Raw genomic sequence first — 27,491 nt, forward strand, 5'->3', positions numbered from 1 at the left:
GTGATATGGAATGCATTAGTAGCTCCCAGGAGATCTGTGCTGGTCGTCAGGCTGCCTAGAGGACATACAGTACATGTGCTCAGTTTTCCTGGTTTAGACATCACACTTCCAGCTTGTGTTGCTCCGTACATTGGGTCCTAAAGGAAAAGGAATCCAATCGGACAGTTTTCGGTTAGATGGGAACAGTCGATAGTCAAATGTGTGACACGGAAAGCCCTTCAGTTAAGTTGCATGTAATTGCATGTAAAGAGGAAGTGCAGAAAACTGTTCCAAGTCATGCCTACCTATGGCTATTTTCATATCTCTTTCACTTCAATCAGATTTCCCTCCTGTGTTCTCCCTGTATTACTCATAATAGCTGTAGGCTATACGCATAGGGAATTATATGTTGTACATTTAAATGAAATAATGAGTTGGGCAGGCTACTACCCAGCTATGAACCTTCTGTGAATAAAGTATGCATGCATGTTAGATAATAGTTGCTTATTATATTCTACAGTATTATTAATTTGCGTATATTTCAGTCATCCAATGCAAGTCCAATATTTACTTTCCACCCATGCCTGAGGAACATATCTAAATCATAAACGTAATATAGAACTCTGAACAGTCGATGGGTATCCGATCCAGTTGATAATTGCATGTTTTGTTGGTACATTACTACAGAAGACCCCTTTCGCATTGTTTAAAGTGTCATTTGATGCATTGCTATTATATAGAATATTGATTATAGCCACTTCTAGGGTGGTTGACGACATTGCATGATTCGTCAGATATTTCACCCAGTGTATTGGGACGCAGGATGTGAATCCCCACCTGCCAGCCTGAACACTCTCCTTTTAGCTGACAGGGTTGAAGGGGTACACTTAACACAATCTTTATATGCTATTATTATCTAACTTTCATCCACCTCCTTATGAAAGCCGAGAGTTTGTTTTCTCTGTGGGAATGATGCAAAAGTCTGCATTGATGTACACTTGTAATCAGCGCTACCCTGGCGAGATTAAAGATAGGAGGCTAAAGAAAGGCCTATACTGTGTGCAGGAGGCTCATCCTCTGGAGGGGGGGAAAAAAACCTGGGAAAGAGTGGTCTGACTTGAACCGCCCACATATTTTGTGTAATGGAGAAATCTTGGCTCCGGTATTAACTCTGTTGTGACCTCTTCTCTCTCTCTCTCTCTCCTCCTCTTCATACGCCTCCTTTCCTTCCTGCTGTCTTTGGATAACAAAAGCAGAAGTCCTACTTGGCAGCTGGTCCATCTCTTCATCTAACTGCCCCCCCCATCCCCTCTCTCTCTCTCTCTCTCTGTCTATCTATCGTGTATCTCTGCTGTACTGTTGTCCTGATTTAGGGCCATAACTCAAGATAAGCAGCCTGTGCTGACTGAGGCTGCATCTGTAGTCTGTCACGTGCAACTTCTGTTTGTCTACTCAGGGCCTCCATACCAGATGGTGGACCGGTGAGACACTACAGTTACATCCTCAGTGAGTGTGGGGGACTCGTATGTCCTGACCTATATAAAACCTCACAGCCTGCTTCACTCAACTGATTTATACTGTAATATACATGTATATGTTTTAGATGAGATGCTACAATTTAGACTACATGTGATCAAAATTGGATTATATGTACGGTAAACCTGGCCCCCCCCTTGGTTACCATTAATACCATTGATTGGATGTCAGCTGTTTGGGAGAGAGTTGGTTAGCGAACGCTCAATTGTAAAGCCTGGTTTGCAGATATCTTTAACCTTTTAAAACACATAAAAGGCAACAAAAAAAAAATTCACAAGACGAAAGCAAAGATAAGACTACTTTTTCCCCCTATATAAAATAAGCACCCACTTGGATTGGTCTCAACCTCAGTTTTGGTAACCACTGTTTTAAAGTGATAACTTAATCACTTCATTTTGAAGTTCTTCTCACACTCATTATCATCTATCAGGTTTTCTAAGAGGACTGTCCAACTGTCCTGTGATCAGTCGTACATGCTGTGAGGGAGAGGATACATTGTGCGAGGTGCTGATTTTAATAAAGCAATAGAGAGATCAGAACTGAGTTAACACCCTGCAAACAGAAACATTCTTCAGGGCTTAGTTTAACCACACACACATGCAAGCTTCAGTAGGTGTAGAGTTGTGTAACGGCTTAATTGTTGGTCTATTAGGAAAGCTCTGCTCTAGACCGAGCGTGACATTATAAAGTACATTATGTACAACAAGAAACAAATCGAGGCGGCAAGGTCCACCTCAAACACTCTTCACTGTTAACATACAGATCATATATTACAGGTGAAACTCTAAAAATTTGAATATCGTGCAAAAGTTAATTCATTTCAGTAATTCAACTTGAAAGGTGAAAATAATATATTATATAGACTCATTACATGCAAAGTGAGATGTTTCAAGCCTTTATTTGTTATTATTTTGACTATTATGGCTTACAGTTTATGACAACCCCCAATTCTTAATCTCAGAAAATTTAAATATTACATGAAACCAATAAAAAAGGGATTTTAAATACAAAAATATCGACCCTCTATGAGGTATAATCGTGCATATGTACTTACTTAGTACATGGTTTGGGCCCCTTTTGCATGAATTCTTGCCTCAATTTCAATTCAATTTCCATGATATTCTAATAATATGAGTTTCGCCTGTATGTGTCACAATCTTTCCTTCAAATATATTTGCTCTCTTTCTGCGGTGTTAGTGTTAGCAGGGAGTAGAATGGCTGATAAGAAAGGTAAAGTAAATGTCACAGTTTCAGCAGTCTGCAGATGGTAGACAGATACCCTTTTATACCTTTATCTAACCAGGAGAAATACCTCATTGAGATTAAAAGTGTACTGGCCATGACAGGCACCAGTACAGTCATACATACACAGTAACACAAGGTACACACAAACAGAAAACAACTAAAACAGCAATTATTTCCCAAAGTCGACCGTATTGTCCAACACATCAGGCAAAACATCTGCAGCCAGATGTGTCTCCTCCAAGCGACCAATCAGACCAGCTCATTAAGTTTCAAAGTCTTCTGTAAGAAATTTGTGTAAAAATAACAAAACAACTGCGGTTCCACAAACAAACAAAAATGCATTTGGTAAAGAAATGCCTTAGATAATCATAATGAAAAAAAAAACATAGTTCCATTATAAAGCAAAGACAAAGAACTCCTGCTGCCAAAACCACGCAACTAATTTGTCTGAGGATCGTGACATACGATGGCCCAAAAAATAAACCAATCGGAGGCAGTTTTCTTTAGATCCGAAGGGAAGAGGAAGAGTTTCCTTTCCAAGTGAAATTTGGCAAACGCAGTCCTCTTTCATCAATAAGTGACTGTGACTAGTGGGTTCTGTGAAGAGACTGTCTTGCTTCAAGGGATCTTGTTAGAGGCTTTCGGAGGCTTTGAAGAATCAAACCAGCCAGTGTTGTGTTTGATGTAACCTCTGATTTTTCTTTGTAATCTAATTTTCATAAAGGGAGGATGTTTGTGGATGTCTCTTCTCCTGAGATGAGAGCTGACAACAAGTGACTGCCGCAGACTCTGAAAACAGTCAATGAGTTCTTTAAGGCCAACAAACAGTGGAGAGAGAGCTTTTTCTTTTTTTTTTGCATTTGTAAGGTCTTCCTGGGACACTGTGTGCTAAAGGTACACATATAACATTAGGATGACTTGGACAAACAAACATGGCCTTTCTCAAATATTTCATCCATATTCATCAAGTTTCATCAGTTGCTGCTGTTCAATGCCCTCCAGGTGTTTTATATCAGATAGCCAAGGACATCAGTGTGGTTTTCACAGCAGATTTGTTTACAAGGCTGAAAGACTTAGCAGCTGTAGTCCTTCCTGGAGAGACGTGTGGGAAGTTGTTGTCTGTGTTTCTGCAGATGATGGCGAAACTTTTCCGCTGTTGTTGTTTTGAGCCATGCTAGTGGTCGGACTGTCGGTTTGGTCAAAAGTTAACTGAGATACCTTTACAACAGCTACAGTATAAGACACCTTGCTGTGCTAATCCATTGCATAGCTCCTTCACAAGGCTCATGTTTGTGGTTTTAAATGGAATGTATCCACAATTGTTGGATTGACTGACTTACCATTTGGTACAGACATAAAAAAAATTGTAATACAACTTTATTTAAACAGGGACAATGTACTAAAGAAACAGTCGCCTTGTTTAGAGCAAGGAGAGATGCATTGTATGCATTTGAGCACATTGCTATTTCCTCCTCAGGGAGAATGTTAATATATTTTTTGATCCCCCGACTTTTCATAGAACCAACATCAGGTCCAGATCTAATTTTGTTGTTCGACCAAATTCCTGCAAAACTAATGACATTCCCTTTAGCCTCAGCTGTACTTTGTGTTTAGGGCTAACTAGCCAACTTGCTAAAGATGATAACCATGGTAAACATTTGATTCACTTATAATCAGCATTTTAGCATTGTCATTTTGAGCATTACTACCGCTCTTAAAAAACAAGCAAGTAAAAGATCGAAGCGGCAGTCTTCAAATCTTGAATGCACTCAAGATTTCCATTTGGGAGTGTATTGAAACGGGGGTTTGTTGCTTGGTTTGGCTGCTCGTGACATTCCATGGTGTCCATTTGTTTTACAGTCATAATAAACACGTCAATCACAATTTCTTTTTATGCGTTTGCGATGTTATATTATCAAAGCCAGCATCCTGAGGCAAATAGGAAAGCAGCCCTGATCTTTATTACAGTGAAAGAAGAACTTCTCGGCAGATGGGAAAGGTTCAGAAGACTTTGGCAGATCAGTGTTGCTTTGGTATTAGAAAAATCTCAGTAAACAAACCCTCTTTATTTCTTACTTGAATTCCAGCATAACAAAGTGGGCTCTGCGTTAGTGGACGTTCCTGAATCCCTCCTTGGGGAACAGTCATGGATGCAATTCTAATGTTTTCGATAGTGAGTGATGCCTCAGAGTAGTGTTTTTTACTGTAAAGGTAGACAATATCCTCAGCATTATGAACTACAGTGGCTGCTCCCCAGCCTCATAAAAGTTGTAGCTCATGCTCTTAAGGTGAGTGGACTGTATTTAAAGCCAGAGCACTGGGCTGCCCCCTGATGCAGGCCGGAACCCCACCGCAATCATCATAAATATCTAAGAGCCTTTTATAGAGCCATGATTGATTTCTTTATCAGGAGGGCTGATGTTAAGGTCGAGTGTTCTCCAGGTGAAACGTGGAAGGGAGATGAAAGGAGCAGCTCTGTGTGGAATGAGGCTGAAGGAGTTGTAAAGAGAGCTGGTTGGACCAGACCGGGCGGTTGCCGTAAGAGGAATGTGGGCTATTTCCCTTACCTCTATACTGTCATCTGTCATGAGGCAGACTCTGTCAAGAGAGGCTGACAGTGTGAGTATGACTTTGTGTGTGAGTCTGTGCGTCTCTATGCATGCCTGAGTGCTGGGAGTAAGAGTAATGCCCAAGGGAGAAAACAATTACTACACACCTACAGGCCACAATACACCAGCAGGGTAACAAGCTGTGAAAAGTCCCTGTGTGTGTGTGTGTGTGTGTGTGAAGCCACAGTGCTGACACTTTCACTGACCGTGACAAGGACACAGACACCTCGGCTGAGGGCATGTCAGTCATCTTGGGGACTGTAGCCAGGAGAATGCGATTTGGTATGTATTTTATTTCTTATTTTGTGGACGTGTCGCCACTTCTGCCGGCTTTTCTTACATCATTCTTAAGTCAGCCAGGTTGCACATATTTCCTGCGGCCACGCGACAATCAAGTGTAACTTGGCTGCATTGCGAACCTAATGCTCCCTAATTAGCCCTGTGCTGGGAACCGCCTGTGTCCTCTACGTGGTGTTTACTGGGTTGCTATTGTTACGGGCAGACCAGACCAGCAGTCCTGAACACAGCAGACATCCCCTCCATTGTTTCGCTGCAAGTGAAAACCAAGAGCTGTTTGCTGCGGGGTCATTATTTTGGCCTCTATTGCCATTCTGAAACGGACAATATGTGTTTCTGTTGAGTGCCAGGGGTTGAGCCAAATAAGTTTTTCGAGGCATTTTTTTATTTGATTAGTGTTAAACCTAGTTATTCTTGACATTGCAGAAAACAAGTTACTTTTTTTAATTAAGTGTGTACAGGCCAGGGCATCAATAAATGATTACCTATGTAAGTACAAAAAAAGATTATATAAAAGAGATAATAACGTAAAAATAATTTACAAGAATTGAGCCGGGGTATTTGCTCTAGAACCTCAACTATTGTTGTTTTTTCAGATTTTATATGTGATTTTTATACAATTTCTTTATTTTCTATTGATTTTCAACTTTATTGGATGGTTTAGGGCAGATAGGCCACATGGGAGAGAGACAGAGGAAAGACATGCCAGTGACATTGTGGTTCTGTGGCATGCGCTATAACCACTTGGCTACCATTGCTCTCCATATCATCATATGTTTTATTAACAGAAATTATCCATGTTGTAGTGACTAAGGTTTGTCATCTGAGTTTGGTTCAATCAGTGCAGCTCATCAGCTTGTTGAATAATCTAAATAAATGAATGGCTGGACACACACAGGCCTGCTGTTGAAAAAGTCATTGTAAACTGTAAACTCAGCCGATTTAACACCGCTGGAGGATTATCTCACATGTTGTGGCTTCTGTAAAGTCTTCCTCTGACATAAATAAAACCAACCACATAACATTCTTCAGTTTTCTCAACCCTGCCTTTCTTTTTCCGACCAACATTTATGAAAATCAGCCATCTTGTTCGGATCAGACCTAATCAGCTTTAAAGTAAACCACTGAAGTCGAGACCGGTCGATCAAAGTGAACAGTGTCAAGTGATGGCTGATCAAACTGTGTCGCGCTATATATATATACTAGTGAATGCTAACTGTTAGTGTCTGCCCAGCCGTGAATGCAGTAATTAGGCAGTTGACACGAGAACAATTCATTACATAGGAGTGCCATTGAATGCATCAACAGTCCCCTGCTCACAACTTCATCCACACACAAGAATAATCTAAAAACAAAGTGTACTAAAAGATTTCCTCTGATGGACCACATATATACGCATTGTCTAAGTGTCTTGAGTATTCAGCGGACATCACCCAGTACAACAGGATGTATCAGTATGCAAAACCAATCCTCTCCATCTGCCCTTGACGCCAAGGATATTGGAAAGGCATGACTGTCAGGAGTTTTTCAGACAGTCATTTGACTTTGTGATCTGCCAATGAAGGCGGCGGCCCACGTGAGTTCGATCCCAATCTCGCCAGTGTATCTCTGGAAGCATCAGATCAGTGGACTGTCTCAAGAATGAGCTCTTCCAGAACAGGACAGTGATGTATTATTCAAGAGCCTGAGCCGTTTTCATCTGCTGATTGGGGTCTAGAGGTGCAGCCACATGTAGGGCAGCAGCTATGTCATGTGGTGGGTCAGCTTTCTTACTGACACCATGTTCAAAACAAGTATATACTTTATTTATATATACACTTGTGCTTATTTACAGTCACCGACACAAAGGGAGTTATTGGGATGATGTATGCTTGCTTCATAACAGAGGCTCTGTTATCGGTGGCATGAATAATTTGCATGCGATCTGTTTTCCTTTTATATGGTCTAAAGCAGGGGGAAGTCATAAGCTGGAGTTATGAGATTTGAATATACCAGCTGTGACAGCATTGCACTTTAATATCATAATACTCGATGATTTCATCCTAGTTGTTGATCAGCCGCTGGTGTTTTCAGTTACGAGAACAGAGTTATCGTAACTGGTGTATTACAAACAAACCTTGTTTTAAATAAGAGGACAGTAAACCTCTGTTTCATCATGCTGTGTGAGCAAGCATGATCAGATCTCCTTCTGGGCATACCATGACATTTTCTAAACCAAAGCATGGGCCTGTACAAGGAGTTGTTTACCGTGATGACCCGCTGTCCCATTGCTCTCTGCAGTAGTGTAGGCGCTTTACTAAAGCAGCGTGAACAGTAACTGATCACAGCTCTGATACGGCTGCAGACAGTGATAAGTGAACAGGGAAGCTTCAATCGATCAGATAAAAAGAACAAACAAGCAGGGCTGACAGTATAGAGAGATACTTACTTATTTCAAACACATTCGATTTCTATTGTTGATCAAAGCTGTAGTGCGTAACTTTTTCATATAAATGAATGTCGGTAACATTCAAGCCATCGCCAAAACGAGTTGACACAAAGTTGATTAAGCCTATCAGCTCCACAAGAACTCTGTATTTTTCAGTATGGCAGCGTTTGCAAACTGGTGTCGCCCTCCGACACTGGCGCAGGAGCTCAGAAAAAATCCTAAGGTAGATGCGCTGACAGTGTTGTTGTAATTACTTATTAGGGTGCCAGATGTTACGCACACTAGCTTTAACCTAAATAGAAACAAAAGAGGTTTCTTATATTACATAAAGTATATCGAAAAAAACCTAAGCAACTTTAAAGCCAATCACCAAGGTGCGTAATACGTGTCCTGCTCATCTGCTCATTTGGATGGTACATTCTCGCAGTATGTACTCGATAATGTGCTACTTTGTCCCTGACCCATGCTGAACTTGACTCGTGACACTAATGAGCATTTTGCCCTAAACCCCCCAGGGGGGTGGCTTTGACCCGGGCCGGTTAGGAGGCTGATTAGGAGGAGAGAACTGAAAGTTACTGTGAGATTGGAATGAAGAAGCAACTAACTCAATGACCTTTTCCTTTTGAAAAAAAAAGAAAAGAAAGAAAGTTTGGAAGGCGTGTCTGTCTGAGAAAGCCTGAGCGCAGTGGCAGTTACTCATCCATGCACGCTTGAATACCGGCAGGGGGAAAGAAAAAGCTAGGCAAGTTAGAAGTATTATGATGATGTATTGATTATTGCTGGAACAGTGGTGCTGCATTGGTAATCCATGTTGCTGTGCCTGGGGTTAAGCATGGTGTATTTGTACATAACCTAATGTGGATTTTTGTTTTCAGGAGGGCTGCTTACTATGGGAATAACTAGACTCACAGATTCCTAGACTTTCATGTATAATGCATCAGATGTCCAGTCTCAACCGAACACTGCAGCAGTAGTAGTAGTAGTAGTCCTCACAGAGATATCAGATCACGTTTTTTCCACATGCATCAAAACACACACAGCGTGGGGGGAATTGTTACCCACAACCCATTCTGTCTCCTCAGACAATGTGTCCCATTCTCCCATCCAGGAGAGGCTTTTTCAGCCAGAGTAGGAAGGATGAGTAGGAGGACTTTTTATTTTTTTCTCTCCTTCTTTTTTTTGCGCATTTACAGACATAGGTTGCCTGCAGGGTCTCTCTGCTCCACAATTACCCCTTTATGAGGCTGCCTGGCCAAAGACAAGGAAAGAGAGCAACGGAGGCAGGCAGTGTGAAGCTGTCTGGTGGGCTGCTATCTGATCCTACGTCACTCTTGACCCGTTCCCTTTCTTTGCCGTTTGGCATGGAGAGCATCATCTGGTGTCTTTTTGTTTCTATTCACACACACACACGCACACGCACACGCACACACACACACACACACACACACACACACACACACACACACACACACACACACACACACACACACACACACACACACACACACACACACACACACACACACACACACACACACACACACACATACTTTTTTCTCTCCTCACTGTGGGTGTTTATCATAACAAAGGATTGTTGCACGGTGACTCAAAAACCAACAGAAAGGTTTTTGTTAAGACGTTTTCCCCCAAAAAGTGACAAATGCCTTATATGATGCATTTCAGGAACATGTGCGTGAAGCTAATTCTGGTGTCCGTTCATGCCTGGGATCTTACCGCTGTTTTTCCATCAGTCTTTCTCTGTGTTATGACGTAGATTAATGAAGAAAAGCCCTGGAAATAAGTGCACTGTATTTTTTTGAACCATTCCTCCCAAACCCCTTTGCAGACATCCAATTCTATCCACCCACGCAGTCCCAATACTCTCTCCAAGCCCTATTGCCATGTGGCAAATAATACAAAGAATGAACTTGTCAGCTTGCACATCAGAATATAGCAACTGCAGTATTACAGTTTTCTTTATAGGATTACATTAATGCCATTAAGAGGATTTCAGTCAACATTTCAATCACTTCTATTACATAATACTTTTTGTGCTGCCACCACAACTTTTTTTTAAAGATATTTTTACCTTTGTATTGACAGTTGAGAGAGGAGAGAGCACAGAGTTGGGATGGGGGGAGTGAGAGATGGGGATGACATGCAGTAAAGTCTCCCTGGGTCGGATTCGAACCCGCGACCACTGTGACAAGGACTAAGCCTATGTGGCACACGCTCTATCCACTATACGCCACGGAACGCCCCAGCATAACTTTTTTTTTTATACTTATTTTTTTTAAATATCTTGACAATTTAAGGGTTAGTCATCATTCAACTGCACAATGCTGCAATGAGGTGGTGTAACCCATTAGCATTCCTCCCACTTTGCATCTTGCCATCATCCATTTAAAAAAAAAAAAAGAGTTCCTCTGGTCTGCCAATCTTGGTTTTATTTGGTCTTACAGAGGTTGGCACGATACTGTGTGAGCATCAGTGAGTGTGTATGACAGAGGGAGAGTAGACATAGATGAGAGATGATGATCACACCGTTAAAAAGCCATCTACACCCATCTGGATCCCTGCTCTCTTGACTGGCTGCTCGCCTGTGATAACATGAGCTCCAAACCTTCCAGCCTAATGGTCCGTGCTGCCTCTGTCACTCTGCCTTACAAAGTGGGAGACGGAGAAGAGGAAGAGATTTGAGTGAGAAGTAGAGAGAGAGAGAGAGAGAGAGAGAGAGAGAGAGAGATATATATACAGCAGATAGATGAAGCTCAGAGGAAATAGCTTCACTTTTTTCTTTTTCCATTATTTACAGTCAGAGGGGAAACAACTGGGGGGAAAAAAATGTCTGAATTGCAAAGCTGCTTAGCGGAATGATTCAGTTGGGGGATTTGAATCTGCTCTCACCCCCACTTCAAGCACTGGGGTGGAGGCGGACAAAGAGGGAGATAGTGGGGGGAGTGTGTGCACGTGTGTGTTGTGTGTGTTGTGTGTGTGTGTGTGTGTGTGTGTGTGTGTGTGTGTGTGTGTGTGTGTGTGAGAGGGAAACGTTGCAGGAGAAGCACAATCTGCTATAGCTCTATGTGAAAATGACCTACTTCCTGTCAGCCCACTCTCAAATGGGTTGCTGTTTTCTGATGTTGCGGAGGCGCGAGAGAGAGAGAGGGGGGGGGTCCTCTGAGGGGTCTGTGGGGGGAAAGGGGCTGATGTGGTGCGGTTAAATGAAGGATAAGTAGGTGGCTCTTTGGGGGAACCCTCAGTGGAGAGTAAAATAAATGTCATGTGTGTGAAGTGTAAATCATGTATGCATGGACGGCGCATATGGCGTGGGATCACCTGAGTGTATGCAGTGTTTGCATGCTCGTGCAGGCAAACATGCATGTTGCGTGATGCGCTGCTCCCCCTCTCTCTCCCCCTCTCTCTCCCCCTCTCTCCCCCTCTCTTGCCCTCTCTCTCCCCCTCTCTCTGCCGTGTTAATTACCTCAAATGTGGGCTCGACAAGTTTTCTATCAGAAAGGCAATATTTGTGGGGGCAGGCCTTGCCAGATGTTCAGTCGTCTGTGTGTGTGTGTGTGTGTGTGTGTGTGTGTGTGTGTGTGTGTGTGTGTGTGTGTGTGTGTGTGTGTGTGTGTGCTGTGTGAAAGTCAAACACAGGATGTTATTTATGGAAGGGATCTTCCTTTCAACAGGGACATTTCTGTGGCTTTTATTTGGTTTGAAAGGAAAATTCCCATGAGTTAAGTGTTCCTCATACGTGGCTTTAGTGTGATATACTTCTATCACCTCCTCTATATATTAAGTGCATTACACTGTAAAATATACACTATATAGGCCTATGTGTATAATATTAGTGTATTCATTTAGGTCACGGTTAATATCATTGGCGTGGATTTAATTTATTGAGCAGGTATATGCACTGTCAGGATTAATCCCCCTCTAGCTGTCTGGTCAGAAGGTGAATTCATTTAATCCATCCTCATAACCCCCCCCCCCACCCCCCCCCCCCCCCCCCTTCTGCTCTCACTCACTCACACTTTCATGTCCCCGTCTCTCTGTGTCTTCCAGTACCCGAGGACCTGTCAGGAGAGGAGAGAGATGAGCTGTCCAACATACGGCGCAGGAAAAAAGAGCTTCTGGATGATATTGAAGTGAGTATAGAGTCAGTACTGGAAGATGTTTTTTTTTTTTTTTTATCCCAGCCGCATACAGTTATTTAAATGGAGCTGGGGCGACATGATTAAAGTGTCATCGTTTGTAATGCTGGGTCAGGGTTAAGGTTTCATAATGGCATTGGACATTCGTTTGGTTATTTTATGTTTGACTCCTCTCCTATCATCTTCACCTGTCTACCATCTATTTAAGGCAGAAACACTCTATTATGATGGTGTCATTTGTGTAGTTTTATCCACATCCACCCACCTGCCCCAACTCTGAAAAAAACCATCTCCAGGATGCCTTTTGCATACTGATTAATACGTACTGTATCTTCCCAATTTCATAGACAGTATTTGTTGTTACTTTCGATGTAACTGGATCCAGCCTGTGTTTGAATTATTAAAAACATAAAGTTAGGCGTATGGAAACATTCTGCTGTTTTCTCTTCACTGCAGCGGCTGAAGTTTGAGATTGCCGAGGTCATGACTGAGATCGAGCAGCTAACCTGTGTGGGGGAGAGGTGAGTTCTTCTATTTGTCTTACTGATCTATTGTTATAAGGGTTTTTCATTATGGATTTGTCTGCTGATTGATTTTTTGTCTTTAAGAATGTGTGTGAAGGCCAGTCATCCCAGAGCCCACCCTGACATTAGCAGATTTTCTTTTTCTTTCTTAACAAAATGATCAACTTCCAAAGATAAAAACGTAATGTAAAACAGAGTAACGCATAAAATGCTAACAATGAATCATTTGGAAATCGAACATTTGGGGCATCTTTTGATTTTGGTTGACCGGTTCCTCAAACAATTTAATAAATTATCAAAAAAAAATGATTTGGCCTCATCTGCTCTGCAAAGACATTGAACCATGTAGCCTCCGCCGTGATCCTCACACCTGCCGTTTGAGGTGTGTGTGTGTGTGTGTGTGTGTGTGTGTGTGTGTGTGTGTGTGTGTTAATCCCCCAGTGTTTGAGGAGTGAAGCGGGACAATCCCTTGACATTAGTCAACAGTCTCTATTCAGAGGCTTCCATTTGATTGGTTGATGAGGTGGAGTGAGGTTGTGTCGTGTGTGTGTGTGTGTGTGTGTGTGTGTGTGTGTGTGTGTGTGTGTGTGTGTTTGTGTGTGTGTGTGTGTGTGTGTGTGTGTGTGTGTGTGTGTGTGTGTGTGTGTGTGTGTGTGTGTGTGTGTGTGTGTGTGTGTGTGTGTGTGTGTGTGTGTGTGTGTGTGTGTGTGTGTGTGTGTGTGTGTGTGTGTGTGTGTGTGTGTGTGTGTGTGTGTGTGTGGGGCGTTGGGTGTGTATCTCAGGTGTAGCTTGCGAAGGGGCTTGGGCTATTTAAGGAAAACTGGAAGCAAAGTGAGCTTGCAAAAATGCACACCGGTGGAGATTATCCCGTGGGGCAGATGCAACGTGTTTTTTTTAAATGTTAGATATTCTACCAACCAGTTGCAGGATGGGTTAAACCAATAGGAGTACAACCAATTCCCGTTTATAAACATGTTCCATACAGGTGATACTAAATCACATGCAGCCATATTTCCAGTTACACAATGACACTGCAAACACCCAGTTGCCTGTGCGGTAAATAAACAAAGTCATGACACATCCTGGACAAACCCATCCACACATTGACCTACTGAGCAAACAGTGCAGCCTGGGAACGACAGCCACACCCTTCACTGTCACGTGATGATAGCATCTCTTCTTTTTTCTTTTCTTTTTTTTTATTGCAGCAAGACCACGCAAAGAAACAAACAGATCGCCATGGGGAGGAAGAAGTTTAACATGGACCCTAAAAAGGTCAGATGCTGGCCTCAGTGGATTATATGTCAGAGTCAATAAAATACTAGTGTTGAATCACACTTTTATGATTGCCCCCCGAGCTTGATTTTTAAACTATCTCCAAGCCATCCTCTCAATCAGACCTAAAAAGATAACTGAAGTGTAATTGTGTTTTTATTCTTCTGAACAGGGGATCCAGTTTCTGTTGGAGAACGACCTTCTCCAGCACACCCCAGAGGACGTTTCTCAGTTCCTCTACAAAGGCGAGGGCCTCAACAAAACAGTCATCGGGGACTACTTAGGCGAACGGTGAGCTCTCTAAAGTTTTTCCTCTCTGTTTTTCTTCCACCTTTTCTTTTTTCTCTCTGTCAGATCTACACTGCACGCGCTCAAATGAAGGCATAAAGCTCCAGGAAATTGGTGGTCTGGATTCATGTAGCAGAGCAGCGACAGGAGGCCGTGCCAGTAAAATAACTGTTGCGAAAACATGTGGTTGTTATCGAAGGGAAATCGATGGGGGAAAGGACTGTCTAAACATCAGGGATTTCATACTGCCTGGCTCAATCCAAACAGTGACTCTCTGTCTACTGTGACACTGCTTAAGAACTTTACTCTCCCCTTTGACCCCCACAACGTACTTACACTTTCAGCTGTCTGTTCTTCTGTCTGTTTCATAAATAGTTAAACACATTTGACACTTGTCCCTTCTCTCCTCTCAGGGATGAGTTTAACCTCAAGGTCCTCCAGGCCTTTGTGGAGCTTCATGAGTTTGCAGACCTCAACCTCGTACAAGCCTTAAGGTAAGTTATCAGGCTAAAAATAGCTCTGCTTTAAAAGAAGAAATGCATTGTTTTGTGTCGTTGTGGGTGTATTTTTTCCATAGATTCCTGTAAAAGGATTGAATATGATCCAGGGAATCCAGTTTGGGACTTCCCTTCGTTAAACAGTAGAATAAGATCATGCTTGTGACATAGTTATAAACCAGGAATGTGCGCTTGTATGTATTTGATTAAATTAGCTTATACAACCAGGTGGATAAGACTGTGTTGCAGCAGAAGTTGAGGGTCAACTTATTTGCAGATGACACTGTAATTCCTCTGCATCATCTCAGTGGTCTCATTTAAATGAATGGTATGATCAATAAAATGTTGTTTTAATTACTGCAAATGATGGACTATATACAGTACATAGACGTGGATGTGAATTTACAAGTTTGAAACGGGTGATCACAACAACTCTGATGTGCCATGAACATGGCAGGCAGCATCATACTGTGTTGTCACCAAATCACTTACTTTGTTGAGCTTTTTTTAAATGTCTTTTCTAACACTAAACACCTTCTCAGTGAGTAGGGTCTTTATTTTCTGAAGGTTAATGTAAGAAAAACCACCCAACATAAGAGATATTTTGTAGGGTGTTTAAGTGTATAGGGATTTCCCATATAGGCTACTGTAATATTCATTTGTGTGTATCAATATTTCATGATCTCTCATCATATTTTCTCCCTCTGTTCCTGCTGTTGTAGGCAGTTTCTCTGGAGCTTCAGACTACCTGGAGAAGCCCAGAAGATTGATCGTATGATGGAGGCGTTTGCCTCCAGGTACTGCCAATGCAATCCTGGCGTCTTCCAGTCCACAGGTACACACACACACACACACACACACACACACACACACACACGCACACACGCACACACACACACACACGCACGCGCACACACGCACACACACGCGCGCGCACATGCACACACACACACACACACACACACACCGACACACGCACACGCACACCCACACAAACATACACACACATTGCAGCAGATATATGAGTCAGACACAGCCAGACAGTCCAGAACAGATAACCTGGGCCAGCCAGCCCGCCTCAGCTTCAGATCAATGCCTGTGACTGTCTGTCTTATTCCAGTAGACAGCTGGACCTGTATAAATCTTTAGCCAGTGGCCACAACACTGGAGATTTTCCTAAAACACTGGAGGGTGTGAACACTTTTCCTGACGACATAGATACCTGCTTTCAGATGATGTGACGGAAGTTTATCGTCTTATTCTGGAATCACAGTCTATGCATTTCTCCATTTCACACTGTGGTTAGCAGCGTGCTCACTATTCACAGTGTAATCACTATTTGTGTCTCCAGTGATAATGAAATTGATCACGGGTCAATAGCATTCGTTAGCGCAGCCTTGGCCCATTCCCTAATGGTCTGCTGCTTCTGTGGTAACAGAGTGTGTACCGGGCAGGACACAGGTGACAGCTCAGGTCATGAATATGGATGTGGTGCAGTGGTGACACAGCTAGACTCAGTTATTGGTCATCTCTCCTGAACGGTGTGCCCAGGGTCGTAAATTACAGTGCAGGGGATGTTGAATTGGTTAGTGTGTGTGTGTGTGTGTGTGTGTGTGTGGGGGGGGGGGGGGTGGATGTGGTGGAGGATGTTTAGTGGGAGTTATGATGTGCACTCGCAAAAAGCAGGACTAGTATGTCTGTGTGTGTGTGTGTGTTTCTGACTGCTGGGATTAAGACTTCACTGGCCTTGGAGGGCATGTGTGTCCCCCGGAATATGGGTGCTCTTTGTTGATTAAACTCTCCCTTTTTGAACGGACACAAATGGGTCCTAAATGGGTTGGTGAGGAAATCTGTTGATTGATTGCTGTCCAATTAATCACAAATGATTTTGTGCAGTCATCTCAATACCATTATAATTAGTTAGTGGGATAGCTTCTACTTTACAGCCCACTGCCTCTTTAAAAAAATGATAGTCTTTTTGGTTTCACATTCAGATTCCAAGAAGAAAGCCTTTGAACGGTTCTCCATGTAGTTTTTGTATTATAATATCAATGATTTAGGTCAGTGAGAGTGACAAGAGATCAATAGTTTGAATTATTTCCCAATTTAATCAATAGGGAAACATGGCACGCACGCACACACACACACACACACACACACACACACACACACACACACACACACACACACACACACAAACAGATGTGGGCCTTGGCTGTATTTCTATGTTAACCAGCAACACTCTGTGTAATTCCCTGGGCAGACACCTGCTACGTCCTATCATTCGCCATCATCATGCTGAACACGAGCCTGCACAACCCCAACGTCAGAGACAAGCCCCCCGTGGAGCGCTTCATATCTATGAACAGAGGCATCAACGAGGGGGGAGACCTCCCAGAGGAGCTACTCAGGGTGAGCGCTTTGACTTGATTAGTGTGTGAGGTATGAAAAACAAGCATCCACTGGTGTGTGTGTGTGTGTGTGTGCGCCTTTTTGAAAGATTGTGTTGTTAAAATTCAAAAATCGAATAAACTGATCCGACCATTTTAAAAGCGAAAAGTCCTGCTTTTTGATAAATGCCGTTTTGTAACACTGCTCAATAAAAAAAAAATTAAACCTAACCAGAATTTCTCTGCCATGAAAAGGAAAAAAAAAGAGTCACGCTTCACTAATTGAGATATCTGCAGCATGGCAGAGTTAGATCTTCTCCCCAGATACTGAATCAAAAGGATATTCCCTGATCTCTCAAAGAAGAAAAGCATAAAAAAACAAAGCTGGCGGCGGTACCAGAGTACCCTTGCCTTGGCTTACTTTAACTCAAAGAAAACACTTTTTTTTTTAAAGAGTACCTGAAGTAGTTATTGAGGTATGAATCATTGTCTCTCACTCTCTGACACCAGAATAGAATCGCTCAATATCTTGTTAACAGCAAAGTTAAATCTGAAGATTGAATGTTTCTTTTTCTTCCCATCTCCAGAATCTATTCGACAGCATCAAGAGCGAACCCTTTAAGATCCCAGAGGATGATGGCAATGACCTGACACACACGTTTTTCAACCCGGACCGAGAGGGCTGGCTGCTTAAACTAGGTGAGTGTGTGTGTGATGATTTCTCCCTGAGTATTCTACCCTCCCCTCCCCTCCCCCTCCCGGATGACTTTAATATTGCTACTGTGAAATTTAAAAAAAAAGTGTGACTGTATTTTCACAGTCTGGGCGAGAACTCGAGGGTAGAGTGAGGTTAATGTTTGTCGCGCTCTCTCATGTGATGGTGAGATGTCGTGTTTGAGACTCAAGTGAACTGGATTACATCATCACCAGTTACATTTAAAAACATGTTGAGCTTGTCGCAATGGGTTCCCAAATTTACCTGAGTAACATTAATGCCTTGGAACATAACCTTAAACATGCTATTGGCTTTGCTCATGAGTTCAGATGCACACAAGTGTAAATATGCATTGTAGTTTAGTTATGAACTCAAATAGATAAATTCATACACATTTTATATTCTATCTCATTTATGAAAAAGCGTACGTTTGTCTCTGTTTAAAATGGATGTTGGGATGCCCTTTATTGTAGTCTACAGAAAAGTGATAATTATTGAATTCTGTGTTTGACCTGATGTAATGTCCGTTGCTGGATACATTCTATTTTGCTTTATTTTAATTCCTTGGGTTTATTTTGTGTAATTGAGTTGTGCTATTCACTGTGGGAAATTATAGACTATCTTTTTTTCTATGTTAATCATTTAAGTAAAATTGTTATTTGGGTGTTTATGGTCTGAAGAAGAAGGTGTTCACATTCTCACAGTAAAATCAGTTCTTATAGAAAAAAATTAAGTTTTATGTGTGGAAAAAAAGTGTTTTCCCTCATGTGGGTGCATTGTTTTCACATCTGGACCCAGTCTTGTGAAAAGCATCTTAATGAACGTCGTTTGGGAAGTAACACTGAAATGAATTGTGTGTGTGTGCGCGTGTGTGTGTGTGTGTGTGTGTGTGTGTGTGTGTGTGTGTGTGTGTGTGTGTGTGTGTGTGTGTGTGTGTGTTTGTGTGTGCGCGTGTGCATGAGCCAGTAGTGAATGCTTTCCCAATGAGGTAATACTGTTTTCCTACTTAGTTTTTCCTTTTGTTCCTGTTTTATTTACACGTGTTTTTGATTTACTTCTTCTGTCCGAAGTTTAACACCATATTAAAAGACATCTTCCCCCTATCCTAACCTACCGATGTAACATCCCATGCTCTTTCATTGGAGTCATTCTTCCAACACTTGTAACTGTTGTTGTTAGAGGTTGATTTGTTATAATACATAAAGCTGTAGAGAAGCCGGGGGTTAAGGTTAAAGGGCAAGCTGACTGCAGGTGATCTAGGTTTATTGCCATGTCTACACACAAACCTGGCCCTGACCTGCACATTCCTCTAACTCTAGGGTAACCTCTCTCTGTCCTCTCATCAAACCAGCGAGCGCAAATGCAAATGGCCCCATTGTGGCTCACAAAACCCTAACATGATTACATTCTGGTACTGCTCCTCCCTGGAGCCATTTCCCTGCACCAGTTCTCCCTATAATATTTTCTAATTTAACTCTCTAAAAATAAAACCCTTGAGGATGCCAATGAATTAAAAAGAAAAGCTTCTTTTTAGCAAATCTCTCCCTAAGCCGAGCGGAAATTTGGCCAATCTAATTCAATAGCCAGAGTCTATTAGAAATGTAAGGAAACCCTGAGACTTTGTAATTATGTGTGGCCTACATGGGGCTCACCAACACACGAGGTAAAATGCTGCAGTGAGAAATGTTGTGACCGTAAGGGATGGTTAGTGTTAAGAGAAGAACTAATCAGGAATGTTAGGTCAAGGCACTCACACAGGAAATGCTCAGGAAGTGCTTGTGCTGGTCTGTTCATGTTTTGTGAAAGTGGTTTGTGCATCTGAATGATCTTTTTTTCTCTCTAACAGTCGGCATTACAGTCTGCTGTGTTGTTCCTCCAACACTGCAGTCACTGCCAGCGGCTGAGTTCTACTTCAAACCAACGTGTTAGACATTTTTTTTGCTCTCTCTCGCTCTGTCTTAGCTGAGGGTTTTTTCGGATGTAGTTTGCACAAGTTAACACGTGAGATGGTGAACTTGCTCTGGGCTTGGTGTGTGTGTGTGTGTGTGTGTGTGTGTGTGTGTGTGTGTGTGTGGTGTATGATTTTTTTGTTCTTAAATTCCTGTGTCTTCATGTGTGTGCCTTCAAGGGTGCCTTGGGTGCCACGGGTTCATATCTTGTACTGTTTGCTCCCCTCTCCTGAGAACCAATGTTTTATTTTTTTCGGCTGCCCTTTAAAAATGAATAGGCAAAGCCAGTAATAATTTATCAGATGCGTGAATCATCTTTTTAGCTAACCCATGACAAAGGCATTAAGAAAAACTATATAAAAATAGCATTCTTTGCACTGATGGTCTCGTTTGCTGTTGCGTGTCATTTATGATCATGGGAAAAACAAGACTGTCTCATAAATACTTCAAAGTTCCTCGTAGCTACTTTATTCCACCTTTTAACAGGGACTCATATCAATTATATTTAACAAAGTGTTTCAAACTACAAGAAGGTATATTTGTGAGTAGAAAAATACATAACCGGCAAACTTGAGAGCAGACGATGAAACGAATGGACTTGAATTGGCATATCAACTATATTGAGTATCACCGCATGTGTCTAATTGCCGCATGACATTATCATGTGGTTGACGATAAGCAGCCTTTCTTACACAGGAAATTGAATTACAGCAGTGGACTAATGGACAAACAGAGTGGATGTCTTAAGTTTGCATACAATACCACTTGACTTTATGTATATGGTATACACCAGAATAAGAAAACAGAGCTTCTGCGTCAGTAATGAGTGTCACAGCCTAATGGCAGGCAGCCAGTCTGTCACTGTGGCCTTTGTGTCTTACTTCCCATGTCCTCTTCCTCTTCCCGTCAGGGGGCCGAGTGAAAACCTGGAAGAGGAGGTGGTTCATCCTGACCGACAACTGCCTGTACTACTTCGAATATACAACAGTGAGTGGAATACTAAGACAACTTTTTGATCATAAAAGTGCCTCTTTAGTTTTTTTTTTTTTAATTAATTATTACAGTATTTTTGTACTTATTGTATTATTACTTCTGTATTCCTGTGCTATTTCAACTAGTACCATTGTACTTTATTTTTTATTTTTATTATTATATATATATATATATTTTATATATATTTTTTTTATGTTATTCATATGCATTTAATTGTACATCAAGAGGGGGGGTGGGTCGGGGAGATATAGATATATTTCAATGTTTATTTTGTAATTGTTTTTTATAATGTAAAAACTCAATAAAAAGAAGTTAAAAAAAAATAAAAGTGCCTCTTTGAAAGCATATGTGCAGGTTTCTGTGTAAACAAAAGTTGGTTGCTTGGGAAACGAAAATGGTCTCTGTTTTATTTTTATGTCATAATAATTTTTTTGTCAAATTTATATTTGTTTATATATTGATACTGTCTGGGATTCCAAAAGCAGTTGGGAGAACATTTTAGGAATTTTGGGGTACCATAATGTCTCCTTGGATTATAATGAATTTTGGAATGTTTGAGGAAATTGAGGATGATATATCAAAAACAAAAGTTAAGAATTATTCAAGTCATATACACTTCCTGCTGCTTAGCAAATGTTATAATGGACATTTGTTATCAGTTATTCCCAATACAGAGAACATTAAGATTTTTCCCTTCACGACTGTCAGTTTCCACACTATGTGTTTGTCTACTGCTTTCATTTAGACTATGTTTATAAGTGCGGCGTAGGAAGATTTTTATCAGTGCCTGTGTGTCCCTGTGAGCTGCTATGTCAGCACTGTCCTCTCTCTACCCTGGTATTATCCTCCAGGATGCTATCATTATGTCCCGTCCTCTGGTCTGACTCTTCCACACACACATGATCTGCTCTGTTAAAGAGGGGGGGGGGGGGGGAGTGGCAAGGTTAATATCCATGCTAGCAAAACATGTCACGGAGGATTTTGTCCACTTAAGACGACCTCTTTCACACACTCAACTCCTTTTCCTCTGCTTTGTTTGTTAACCCTTTGCTTAGTTTTCTGCTCTATATTCCTTGGTCTGGTTTGAAGTCAGTTCCTCCTGCTTATTGTGTATTTACCAGGCTGTTTTCCTCTCTCCCTCTCCTTTAGGACAAGGAGCCTCGTGGGATCATCCCTCTGGAGAACCTCAGCATACGGGAGGTGGAGGAGCCCAGGAAACCTGTGAGTGTTGCCCCGCTGGAGACCTCAGCCTTAGATCATCTCCCCTCCTCTCTGGTCCTCAGTAACACATTGTTGACGGCCCGCTCTTTGTCCCTTCTCCAGAACTGTTTCGAGCTCTATAACCCCAACCACAAGGGCCAGGTGATCAAAGCCTGCAAGACGGAGACAGACGGGAGGGTTGTGGAGGGCAAGCACGTGGTGTACAGGATATCAGCGCCCACGCCGGAAGAGAAAGAGGAGTGGATCAAATCCATCAAGTAAGACACTCCTCACACGGACACTGACAGCAATCCTTTTTGATAGTTTGGGAAACACGTTTTGCAACCAGCGAACCTGTGTCGAAAAACCGCTGCACTTCACTGTTAGCACGATTTAACAAACACTACATAGCCTGTTGATATTAGCTTTAAATGTGCTGGTCGGTGAACTTTGTTACCTTTGGGCAGATGCTAGCTTAGCCTTTGTAATGTTTTTTTCAGTGTTTATGCTAAACTAATCTAATCTGCTGTGGGCTTTGGGCTTAGTGACTACTAATAGACTAGAGATCATATGAATTCACTGAATCAACATTATGAAAATAAAGTGCATAGTTCTCAATAGACTAGCGCAACAACCACTATAAACAATTGCATGTTGATATGTTACGTATTTCGGCCCAAAAACTTTCAAATGCCTACATATCCCTCGTTTGCAGAAGCGTTCACTGACAACGTTTTTCTCTTTTCAATGGGTTGTAAAAACACTACCGCTTTTGTCCAAAGGTGGTGCAAGAATGTACAAGAACTGGGAGGTCCATGGAGCTCCTTCTAAAATGACAAATATTCCACTCAATAATGGTTCCCATAATAAGTTATTCACAGCAGACATAACACCTTTAAAAAAAAATAACGTTAATATAGAAGATGTATAAGAGATAGGGGGTTAACTGTATCGATAAAGAGTATCATTACTTTAGATAGTACAACAGACAGCTAGAGACTGTATTCTTTCTGTCTGATAGGTTTCTCACTGCAGCTCTCAGTAATAAGAACCTTGCTGTCAGTGACCTAAATGCTGCTCAGTAATCGCCTGCATAGAAGATGGTGCAATGTCAAAGAGAGTTGGCTCAGCAGAACAGAACAGTTGTATACTGTAATATAGTGCAATCCCTCCTCCTCTTCCCACTCCTCTTCTTCCCCCACCCCCCATCTTTCCATACTCTCAAACAGCGTTCAATGGGGGAAATGATGGGGGGATTAGTCACTGCTTATAGCACCCCAGGGTGAGCCAGCAAACCTATCCAGGAGAGGCAGCTCCAAACTGGGGCTGACACGTTCACAGCCACGGAGGCTAACGAGCCACAGCTTTCGCCCAACTAGAGGCGTCCAAGTGGCCTTGAGGTCCAGGGAGTTAAAATGTGTTTTATTGAAAGAATGATCCCCCCTTCCCCCCTCAACTAAAGACGAGATGGTCACAGAGGCAGAGCTGTTCCTGCTTATAGTCACTAATGTACAGACCCAGATGACGGTGGACCAACTGGGTCAATAGAGAAAAGTAGGCTCTCATTAGTAATCCTAATTTAATATTTAATATGTCTGATTCCATTTAATGTATTAGGTTTTATACATATAGGACAGGAATAGGGGAAACGTTATTTGGTGTTAGTCACGGGAGCCTAGCTCGGCTTTAATCGCACCACAATGGAGTTTTTGTTTCACCAAATTGGGTTGTGCAAAATGACAAAGAGCAGCATGAAAGAGCGGGATAGTCATCACGTACACATTCACTCTTCAGCGCGTGGCGTTGTGAAGAGAATCAGAGATATCCACAGTGGGGGGTTGAGTCTCTTTCTGCTTTGTGCCGGTGCTAACAGGATTTAGCAGCCGTGAAGCTGGGCTCCTCAGTAAGAGCCCAAATGGCTTCCTGACTCACTCCCTTCTCTCTCATTGTGCACTGCACTCTCCATAGCTCCAAAATAGAAGAGCACGGTCCATTCAATAATCTTCAGCACCATTGTTGGCCCTCCTTCAGAACCTATAAACCTGCGGAACACAGCGGGAGGCCCAGTGTGTGATTGTGTGTTTTGCTATTGGCTTGGAGGATGTTCCAGCAAATCGGAGAACCAAGAAAAAACTTGGGGGTGGGTGGGGGGGGGAGGGGGTTGTTCCTCTTCAGAAACCATGGAAACAGAACTAGGTCACTGCACAAACTTTGTTCTTTTTTTTTCCCTTTTTCTTTTTGATCTAGTTAAGGCAGGGGTTTGTACAAATGTGCCGCCTACATTTCCATATCAAAGATGCTGTAGACCCTTGTCCCATGTGACCTTATTATGTATTTGATTGCTGTCCTTTGATTGTTGTGCTCTGCAGGGCCAGCATCAGCAGAGACCCCTTCTACGACATGCTGGCCACCAGGAAGAGACGCATCGCCAACAAGAAGTGAAGAGGGAAGCTCTCCTCCACCTCTGGTTCCTCCATCTTCCTCTCCTTCAGCTCATCAACACATACACTCCCCACCCTGCAGACATGCTTCACTGCAGAAATGACTCTCAAGCCTGGAGAAGACTGAAGACAATCCTCAGTTTGTCTTTCTCCTGGACTGTTCACGAGTCATGTGCGCTTGCTGGGGAGACATCACACATTCCTGAGGGGGACAGCAGAGCTGCGGGACACTCAGAGATTAAGACTTCATTCTTGTACGGAGCAGCACATTGAAAACCAACCAGCCAGTTAGTTTCTCCTCCATCCCATAAACAGCCCTTACCACCCCCCTCTCATAGTCATACCATGTTTCTAAAAGTCTCCCTTAAGCACAACTGCCATGTTTCAGGTGCACATGCATGCATGTGGGTTAATTGAGACCAAGTGTGTGTGTGTGTGTGTGTGTGTGTGTGTGTGTGTGTGTGTGTGTGTGTGTGTGTGTGTGTGTGTGTGTGTGTGTGTGTGTGTGTGTGTGTGTGTGTGTGTGTGTGTGTGTGTGTGTGTGTGTGTGTGTGTGTGTGTGTGTGTGTGTGTGTGTGTGTGTGTGTGTGTGTGTGTGTGTGTGTGCATGCTATCAGTGCACACATGTATCTACAGTATGGGTGCACTAGTCATACAAGCGTTCCCTCCACTGTGCTTGATGAAAAAGTTGTTGCAATTCAAACTCAGAGTTGAGATGTGTGGACAGCTTCAGCTGGTGTGGGTGAAGTAAGGAGGAGGGTGGGAAGAGGAGACAGGTACACATCTGTCAATCAGTGCAGTATAACCTCACCTGGACCATGTCTCCATCTCACTGTGGTGCTGGATACTTCTCTACAGGCTTAGGTTCCTAACAAAGCATCACAGTCTTAAGTCAGCTGGGCTGATTTCCTTTATGTGTGCAGAGCAGAGAGTTATTGAAATGTGCATACTTTCCTATTTTAGTTGAGCAGAAAGCAGCTTTTGCCCAGGCTCGAGATGAAACTTCCTATTTGGACTTAAAGTTTTAGTCCTTAAGATTTCAGTTCTGCTTGATCTTGCGACACGTGTGTTAAATGGTGGTAACACAACTCTGCCAGAATTACAACGTTATCTCTGTATACTGTGCAGCCAAACATCTCACATTGTATGAATAAAGTCAATAATAATAGTCAGCGCGATTTCTGATAAGCTTAAAGACCACCGCAGGAGACAGTAAACTAATAATATGTTTCCATCAATTGTTTCACAGTTAAAGCCACTCTGTGTTTCTGCAGTTGTACGATTTTAATGTGTATTGTAAGGTTTCCATTAGCAATGACTTAGCAGTGGTAGGGGAGTGAACAGTTAACAATGAGGTTGACGTATATAAAGGAAAACTAAAAACCGGAATGCTGGATTAGATACATGCATCGTTTCCTGTTAAATATATGTATCTAAAAACATTTTATTTATGTCATGCAAATCAATGGCGGACTCCACCACTCCCAATGAAAACTACATGAACTGACTATAGCAGATTAAATGCTGATAATACATCAGGGCTTGATTTTATGAAAATCTTAAGGATTTTAACTTTAAACTAAATACTTTCCATTGATAGAGTATTTTCAGTCCAGTGGGTAGGTTTAATTTACGGCTGTGCAATGGCCCAATAGGGTACCAGTCCAATTAAGCTTTAATATTTCTTTCCCACGTCTTTATGACCTATATCAGTGAAGCTCGTCGTAACGTTGTGATCCTGTTCGCATTTTGATTTGTTCTCCTATACGATCCTTGCTTGCGTTTGTGTTCCTCTTTAAAAAAAAAAAAAAAAAAAAAAAAGAAGTATAAAACTATAACCAGCTATCATTTTGTATTTATTTTCATTTGTGATTTGGTTTTAATACTGCCTGTATATGTTCAACAATGTATGCTTAAGTTATGTATGTATATATAATGTATAGTTTTTTTTCCCCCGGTCTCTTTGTGTTAGTAGTATGCACACTCTGTGTAACATGTTTGAGCCTACAGGCAGAAGTTTGGGGTCTTCTTTACAAAAGCCTTACGCATAATCATAAGACAACTGATGATGATAATATACAGTATGTCAGTAACTGTGCTGTTGAATAGCCATGAGTGATGAGAGAGAACTGTGTTTGTATTTTTGATGATGATGAAGACTATAGTGAACATGATGTTTTATGTTAAAGGCATAGTTCAGTGTTTGTTCAGTGGTGTTGTATGGGGTAGGCATAGTTATTGTGTTACCTTATGGACACAGTCACAGTCGCAGTCACTTTAATGAGTTTAAAGGAAGTGTCACTGCAGCAGAAGTCAACCTTGTACTGTTGCAGAGGGGGCCAGAAGATTTTTTTTCTCCACATATATAAAGGCTAACCTAAAACCTAAAGATTTGTTCGATTGAACGCTTAACTTGGATTTTTTCCACAGTCTCCATAATGTAACACAATAACTATACTTACATAAGTACCCTATACAACCCCACTTCATACAATACTCAATACTGAACTATCCCTTTAATGACGATGAATATAGTGAAGTGATATCGGTGATGAAGAAGAAGATGATGATGCTATACACACCAGTAGTTTTCTATGTGATTGTAATATAAAAGGAAAAGCCTTGATGTCAGGGCAGAATATTATCTTCTACAGCCAACCCCGCGTGGGCTCATAGTTACATTAACTTTTTATATTCTCTGTAAAAGCTATCGTCACATTGAATATTATGTGTATCTATATAAAGTATACATAATGGCTACAGCAGATGTATGGTGTATTATTTATTATTCATGCTCAGTCTTCTTGGCCTACATATTTGCATAAGTAATCAGCTATACCGAATGCTGAATTATACAGACACTTCTCGTTAGGAGCTTGGATAAAGTAAGCATGTGTGGTAAATGAACAGGAAATGTAGAGGATAAGCATGTCAGGTCCATACTGCCTGTCTACTGTGGTCCATAGTCCCT

General features: G+C 41.9%; 1 protein-coding gene across 1 annotated transcript in view; it reads left to right on the forward strand.

Moving 5' to 3' along the window:
• Positions 1-24,902, forward strand: part of cyth3b (cytohesin 3b) — a 34,074-nt gene extending 9,172 nt beyond the window's left edge. Inside the window, exons 2-13 of the mRNA XM_080043366.1 lie at positions 12,160-12,242; positions 12,705-12,769; positions 13,981-14,047; positions 14,220-14,338; positions 14,749-14,829; positions 15,555-15,667; positions 17,096-17,244; positions 17,810-17,921; positions 20,797-20,873; positions 22,029-22,100; positions 22,203-22,357; positions 24,449-24,902. Of these exons, the coding sequence (XP_079899492.1) occupies positions 12,160-12,242; positions 12,705-12,769; positions 13,981-14,047; positions 14,220-14,338; positions 14,749-14,829; positions 15,555-15,667; positions 17,096-17,244; positions 17,810-17,921; positions 20,797-20,873; positions 22,029-22,100; positions 22,203-22,357; positions 24,449-24,521 (1,166 nt within the window). The 3' untranslated portion in view covers positions 24,522-24,902. The remainder of the gene's footprint in view (positions 1-12,159; positions 12,243-12,704; positions 12,770-13,980; positions 14,048-14,219; positions 14,339-14,748; positions 14,830-15,554; positions 15,668-17,095; positions 17,245-17,809; positions 17,922-20,796; positions 20,874-22,028; positions 22,101-22,202; positions 22,358-24,448) is intronic.
• The last annotated feature ends 2,589 nt before the right edge of the window (positions 24,903-27,491 follow it).

This window comes from Ammodytes marinus (genome assembly GCF_949987685.1).
Source record: "Ammodytes marinus genome assembly, chromosome: 16".
NCBI classification, from domain to species: domain Eukaryota; kingdom Metazoa; phylum Chordata; class Actinopteri; order Uranoscopiformes; family Ammodytidae; genus Ammodytes; species Ammodytes marinus.